The following is a 7,338-nucleotide window of genomic DNA, read 5'->3' as shown; positions in this document are numbered from 1 at the left end:
CTCTCTCTCTCTCTCTCTCTCTCTCTCTCTCTCTCTCTCTCTCTCTCCACACACACACACACACACATGAGTTGGAGATATTCAGTCAAAGGCATTGTTAAACCTCCTCTCTGTCTGTCTGTCTCTCACTCATCACTCTGTCTGTCTTTATGTCTCTCTCTCTCGCTCTCTCTCTCTCTCTATCATACAGTCAGGATTCAGGTTTTAGATATATTTAGAGAACCCCCCCTCCCATTTCAAAATAAAAGCTCCAGAGAGTGAATTCTAACTGGAATGCTTGTGATGAAGCCTGTCATTTAATAACCTCTGTGTTTGTGTCAAACATTATGAATATGTCTCCTCTTCCCCTCTCTCCCCCACCCAGTCCCACCCTTTCAAAATAAAAGCCCCATAGAGTAACTATCTTAACATGAAGCTCAGAATTAGGTTTGTACAGAAATGATGGGAGCGTTAGCTTTTGCTTGAGCAGCCATCCAAAGGCTTCTCAAGCAAAGATGTACATGTCCAGTACAGAAATGACGGGAGCCAATTGTGGACTGTCCATCATGAATACAAGATTCAATCCAAGAGTATGAGTCTAAAATGCAGAAAAGAGAAAAGCGATATCTCAATCCAACCTCAACGATACTACCGGTAACATCAGCGTGTGTGGCTATATGTTGCGACGTCTTCGGGCAGTAGAAATTTTCTAGTTGATTGATGCGATTGATGGATGCGATTGATGGATGCGATTGATGGATGCATGCGATGGATGCATTGATGCATGCGATGGATGCGATTGATGCATGCGATGGATGCGATTGATGCATGCGATGGATGGATGCGATGGATGGATGCGATGGATGGAGTCGATGGATGGATGCGATGGATGGAGTCGATTGATGGAGTCGATTGATGCGATTGATGGATGCGATTGATGGATGCTGATGTTATTGATGGATGCTGATGTTATTGATGGATGCTGATGTTATTGATGGATGCTGATGTTATTGATGGATGCTATTGATTGATGGATGCTATTGATTGATGGATGCTATTGATTGATGCTATTGATTGATGGATGCTATTGATTGATGCTATTGATTGATGCTATTGATTGATGCTATTGATTGATGTTTATGTTATTGATTGATGTTGATGATTGATGTTATTGATTGATGTTGATGATTGATGTTATTAATTGATGTTGATGATTGATGTTATTAATTGATGTTGATGTTATTGATTGATGTTGATGTTATTGATTGATGTTGATGTTATTGATTGATGTTGATGTTATTGATTGATGTTGATGTTATTGATGCTATTGATGTTATTGATTGATGTTATTGATTGGTTATCGGGTGTGTACAGACCTGATGAAGGGTTTGATCACAGTGAGCAGAGCTTTAATGTACCAGGCAGGATGGACGACCAGCAGCCCCTTCAGGTCCTTCTTCAGCCTGGACACACAGACAGACAGACAGACAGACTTAAATACCACCTCCGTCATCATAGAAACCAGGTGTGCTCTCTGACATTTAAAGGATAAGTAAAAAGAAGTCTGTGTGAGTGTTTAGCTCCACCCCACTGTGCTGCCACAGTGGGTGAAACCAACGTACCTCCTGTCGATAGAGGCGTAGCACTGGTGGAGCCATTTCATGGAGGGCAGCTTGTTTTTGGGAACCATGGCGCACAGACAGACCAGCAGGTAGTTCTCTGACACCATCAGGTCCAGGGTCCCCACGATGTACCTGCAGGAACACACACACACATATGAGGCTACTCCACTACCCAGAATGCTCCTGGCTGTCAACATGTGACCTGCGTTACCTCACCTGAACAGGTTGTCCATGACGTAGTCGTAGTTCTCCACCGTGTTCTCCGGCAGGTAGCAGGCGGTGAACAGGACAACGGCGTTCATCTCGTCTCCATAGTAACCTGACAGCCAATCAGACGCAGAGGGAGGAGTCACGGTTACGGTCACAGGTGTAAATATGGACAGACTGTAACGCCAGGTCAGGGTAGGAAATTTACATATTTTTTAAGGGGCAATTTTTGCCCCCACTGACTGAGATCCAGGGTATTTAAAAAAAATTGGGGGCACTTTTTCAAACTTGTGAAATAACATTTAATCTTTGTTCAAAATAATAAATATACTTATTTAGGCTTACAGTATACGAGCAATTGTCATTAAATGGCAATAATAAGACTATTAGGCAGTAGTCTACAGATTCAAAGCATTTTCTTAGATTTTTGATCTTTTTGAACAAAAGTCAGACAATCATATTCTATTTTATTCTTATTTCTTTGTGGTTATTTATTGTTATTACATTTTTTTAAACAACTATTAACAATTATTAAGTCAACGATGCCATTTGAAGGTACAAATTCAGTTCAGAGTTTTTACTCAGTAAAATATCTTAATTGACTGTCAGTCAGGTATTATTCATTTCCAGCAACCCTCAAATCAAAGAATAAAGACACTTTACGCACAATTTAGGTGTATTTAACTCATGAGATGCAGCATGTTTTATACTTAATGTGAATATAATTCATACTTTGTTGGCATCTTATTCTGAAAACCGGATGTTCGTCTGAAGAAACCGGATGTTGTCTCACGTTAATCTTTCCGCTACCTTTCAAAGTCCTTTGCTCGCTCCCGATCTGTGCCGTTTAAATGCGTTTACGGTGAATGTCAGCATATAGGTGCACTAACATGTAAGTGTCTGCTGAGTTGACCGCGGAGATCTGAATGTCTGCTGACTTTACCACAGTCTCAGGTCTGATTAAGAAGCGCTCCATTTATTTATTTGTTTAGAACGTTCGGTTCTTCACGCACACGCAACATCAGTCAAGGCGAAAATCAAAACCATTCTATGGCAACTGGACCGGGTCATAGAGGCTACGATGTTTTTGACAAGTTCATTAAATTATCATTATTATTAGAGGAAATTATGGGGGCATTTGTTGCCCCTCTCCTAGTGATATCAGGGGCAAAATTATATTTCTTAGGGGCAGTTTTGCCCTTTGCCCTCGTGTATTTCCGACGCTGCGCCAGGTGTGTGTGAGACCTCTGACCTCCGTGTGACAGGACCTGCAGGTACGGCTCCAGGACGCTCATGTTGACGTGGAACTCGTGTCCAGAGACGGAGAACCTCCTCCAGCGGCGTCCCCTGGTGTCCACCTGGTCCAGATCCATCAGACCCTCGGACTGATCCAACGGGCTGCTGGACACGCCCCCATTCACAACCATCTGGGGGAGGTCATCTGTTCAGAGAGAGAGAGAGGTCAGAGGTCAGAGGTCAGGGAGAGGTCAGAGGTTGTTTGTCTCTCAGCCTGTCTCACCCTCCCACTCCAGCTCGTGGTTGAAGTCGGGCAGCGTGCCCGTCTCGCTGCCTGAAGGCGTCTCCAGAGCCTCCAGGTTGATATCCAGTGACGGCGTCTCCTCCGGCGTCGCCGACAGCGCGGCGGCCGAGAACCCGTCGTTGCTCGGGTCGCGAGAGTCTTTTCGGCTCAATGTGAGGCTGAGTGACGGAGCCACGAGGCGCTTCTTAGCCCCGCCCTCAATGGTTCCTGATAGGGCGAGGCTGGTGGGCGGAGCTGAGGGGGCGGGGCAAGAGGACGGAGTGATGAGAAGAGGCTTCTTTTGACTTTAAATATTCACCTTTCCTGTTTCTTATTTCCTGTTTAGGTCACCTGGATGCTGCTCGTCTCCTGACGGACTTTCTGCCTCCTCTGGACTCCCAGAATCCTCTGGGAGAGGCCTGGACCAAACAGTAAAGGTTTAATCTACACATTCCGCACATGAAGGTCAGCTTCCTGGTTCGTCCTCAGTCTGTGAAAACTGTCTCATGTCAAAATTATAAAAAATAATTTAGGTATAAAATCTTTCTTATGTCAAGAAAATAAATGACCCCTCGTAAACGTGGACTAAGAATAGAAAGATCTACTATTCATCAACAACATACACAAGATAATCGATCCAATCTGTTCACATGAACCTCAATAATTAATCCTGAATATTTGGCAGGAAGGTTTTTATTTTAAATAATAATAAATGTAGTTTGAACAATTGATGAACAAATACCAGCTTAATTTCTTACAAATAAGTTATAAATGACTGATTATAATGACTCGTAAATATGAATCAATATTAGCACTATATTAACTTGATTAGCATTAACAGTAGCATTAAGCTAACGTTATGCTAACAAGATTCAAAGTTAATAACAAACAGTAAATATTATTTTATTAGTATTTATGTTAAACTCAGTGCTGGAAATAAGACATTCAGATGTATTTATAATTTAATTTAATGTAGTAATTAGTAGGTTTTCATTATGAGGCAATAATGTCTGCAGCCAATCAGAACGCAGTATTTATGTTTATGTAAAGTATCCTGTTTGTTGATTATTCTTCTTGTAGAAATTTAACTAAATATATTGTTTAAAAACAAAGAAATCCCATAAAGTAGAGAAGTGAAGTTAACATTATGAACATCAGGTGTCTGATAGAACAATAAACTGTGTTAACTGTGTTAATAAACAGCTCTTCATCACGAGACACTTTGCCCTTAATTTACTCAACAATAAACACAGAAAGAAAAGAACTTAAAGAACATTTTATAATAAATATATGTAAAGTATATTTGTTTTAGTATTTAATAAAATAAGTAAATGTTGAGGTTGAGGTCTGACCTCGGGAAGCCGTCGTCCTGCCACTCCTCCCTCAGCTCCATGTCCTGGATGTTGGGGGGGCCCGAGGCCCCTACGGGAGCCCTGAAGGGACAAAAATAACAATATGAAAATCTAAAGTTCTGTTGGCTGAGGTTAACATGCAGACTTCAAAACTGTCTAGTAAATTAATAATAATAAATAATAATAAGATTAAGTGTTCTGAATGTGTTTAAGTAAAAGTACATAAGTATTTAAGAAAACTACTTCTGATGCAGCAAGACATTCATTATTATTATATAAAATACTAACATGCACAACGTTTTATATAACTAGTTTCATCTGAAACTGTATGTCGAATATTGTATTACTTAAGTTTGATGTATAAAATGTTCAGTAAAATACCTCAAATTATACTAAAGTACAGAACTGGAGTAAATGTACTCAGTTACTGAATCAACCAGTAACAGACTCACTAACAGAGTCCTCACAAGACTATGAAGACATGTGTCCCCACGACGCCATGAATACCCCTCCCCAACACACACACACACACACCTCTGGATCCCTGCGTTCTCTCTCTGAAACCAGACACCATTCACTTTTCTACCATTTTAAGCTTCTTCCTGGTTTTGCTGTTGAACAAAAGGAGGCAGTCAGGTGACTCTCACCTGTCACCTGTCCACAGGTGACGCTCTTCAGTTCGGCATGCCGTCTGGATCCGGGGAGCAGCTTGTCGTTAAAAATCTGAACCAGATGCGACTGAACGAACCTGCCCGACTGCTCTGATTCAGGTTGTTCACGGAGACACACCTGGGCAGGTGGTGAGGAGGGGCGGGCTCTATTGTTCCCTCTGTTTGTTGTTACTGAAGCAGAGGGCAGCTTTATCTGACACACACACACACACACACACACACACACACACACACACACACACACCCTGCAGGTAACCAGGTGTGTGTGTGTGTGCGTGCGTGTGCGCGCTCGCTCGCTCGCTCGCTCGCTCGCTCAGGTCACTGGTTTCCATTGGGAACTGACTGGAAGTCCACAACTCTCTGTTCTTACCTGTCCAGGTGACGGTTCTTCAGCAGGACCCAGAGGAGGTTCCAGGTCTTCTTGAAGAGGTTCCAGGAAAGTTCAAGTAGGTTCCAAGGGTCTTAAGAGAGGCAGATAGTTCCATAAGTACTTGAAGAGGTTCCACAGTTCTTGATAAAATGCCAGGGTTCTTATGTGGGGCTGAGGGGTTCTTCAGGAGCTTCCAGGACTTTTTGAAGAGGTTCCAGGGTCCTTCGGGGATTTTCAGGGTTCTAGGTGGGTTTTTCCAGGGGTGCCTGAAAATGTTCCAGTAGTGTTTGAAGGGTTCTTTAGGAGGTTTCAGGTCTTCTTGAAGAAGTCCCACAGTTCTTGAAGAGGTTCCAGGGTTCTTATGTGGGGCTGAGGGGTTCTTTAGGAGGTTCTCGGACTTCTTGAAGAGGTTTTTAAGGAACATAAATAGTAAGGTGTTGGTGTTGGCCAACATTGATCATCAAACTGATATTTAATAACCCGCTCTCTCTCTTTGATGTTTGTGCTAATCTTCAGATGTTATATGTTGTTAGTCAAGGAGCTACGTTAGCATGTAGTAGTATGTGTGGATGCGCTCCATAGATCTGTAGATGAACCGTTAACTACGTGGAGGACTTCAGTGGGAGGAGGAAACTGTATTGGACAGAGCTGGGTCCAGTTTGTAATGTTTAAAAAAAAGAATCAGATCAATCAAATCTGTTCAGCTTCACACTGTGAACAGCATCAGGTCGTCACTGAGGAGGCTCTGATCCAGGACCAGAGGAACACCTGAGCAGTCACAGCACACAGGAAGAATGCTGACATCACTTCCTGCTGACCAGAAACAGACTCAAAGAAACAGCGAACGCACCACAGCGACCCCTTCACTGACAGTTAGGAAAGACCACCAACAGAAAGTAAACTTCCTCTTTCTGCTGGAACAGGAAACACACACACACACACACACACACACACACACACACACACACTGAAGGTTAAATATTAAACATACCTGTCTGTGTGAGCGCTGGGGGAGCTCATGATGTCACAGTGATGTCACGGCGTGCTCTGACCAGCATGTGTGAGCGTCTGGACGTCTGTGTATGTGTGTGTCTCTCTCTTTGGAGGAGTTCCCTCCCCTCCCCCTCCCCCGCCCTACCTGTCTGTCTGTCTGGTTTGGCTGCATTTCCCAGCTGAGTCTCCGTCTGATTGGTCGACACTCACCTGCTCTATGCAGACAGGTGAGGCAGCAGGTCAGCTTCACTCTGACTTCATCAACGTTAACCAATAAGCTGCTGAGGCTGTTTAAAGCACGAGGAAGTGTCCTCAGGGTCCTGCTGTCCGCCCTTTTATATACATATATATATACATACATATACATACATACACATACATATACATACACATACATATACATACATATATATATATACATATATATACATATATATATACGTACATATACATATATATATATACATATACATATATATACATATATATACATGTACATATACATATATATATATACATATACATATACATACATATACATACATATATATACATACATATACATACATATATATATGTACATATACATACATATATATATGTACATATACATACATATATATAT

General features: G+C 42.2%; 1 protein-coding gene across 2 annotated transcripts in view; it reads right to left on the bottom strand.

Annotated features, from left to right (window-relative positions):
• bnipl (BCL2 interacting protein like) overlaps window positions 1-7,110 on the bottom strand; it is a 10,722-nt gene extending 3,612 nt beyond the window's left edge. Inside the window, exons 1-8 of one of the 2 annotated variants that reach the window (XM_031880054.1) lie at window positions 6,712-7,110; window positions 4,680-4,760; window positions 3,679-3,746; window positions 3,328-3,582; window positions 3,061-3,249; window positions 1,818-1,920; window positions 1,602-1,733; window positions 1,356-1,442 (exon numbers count right to left, since the gene is read on the bottom strand). In XM_031880054.1, coding sequence (XP_031735914.1) covers window positions 1,356-1,442; window positions 1,602-1,733; window positions 1,818-1,920; window positions 3,061-3,249; window positions 3,328-3,582; window positions 3,679-3,746; window positions 4,680-4,760; window positions 6,712-6,740 — 944 coding nt within the window. In that variant the 5' untranslated portion in view covers window positions 6,741-7,110. Of the gene's footprint in view, window positions 1-1,355; window positions 1,443-1,601; window positions 1,734-1,817; window positions 1,921-3,060; window positions 3,250-3,327; window positions 3,583-3,678; window positions 3,747-4,679; window positions 4,761-5,720 lie in introns of both variants that reach the window. The other variant, XM_031880055.1, reaches the window with a different exon arrangement.
• Between the last annotated feature and the right edge of the window lie 228 nt (window positions 7,111-7,338).

The sequence above is a fragment of the Anarrhichthys ocellatus genome, unplaced genomic scaffold, assembly GCF_004355925.1.
Source record: "Anarrhichthys ocellatus isolate YVR2014 unplaced genomic scaffold, GSC_Weel_1.0 scaffold542, whole genome shotgun sequence".
NCBI classification, from domain to species: domain Eukaryota; kingdom Metazoa; phylum Chordata; class Actinopteri; order Perciformes; family Anarhichadidae; genus Anarrhichthys; species Anarrhichthys ocellatus.
Note: the sequence above shows the minus strand (reverse complement) of the source record. Positions and strands in the feature narration are given on the sequence as shown.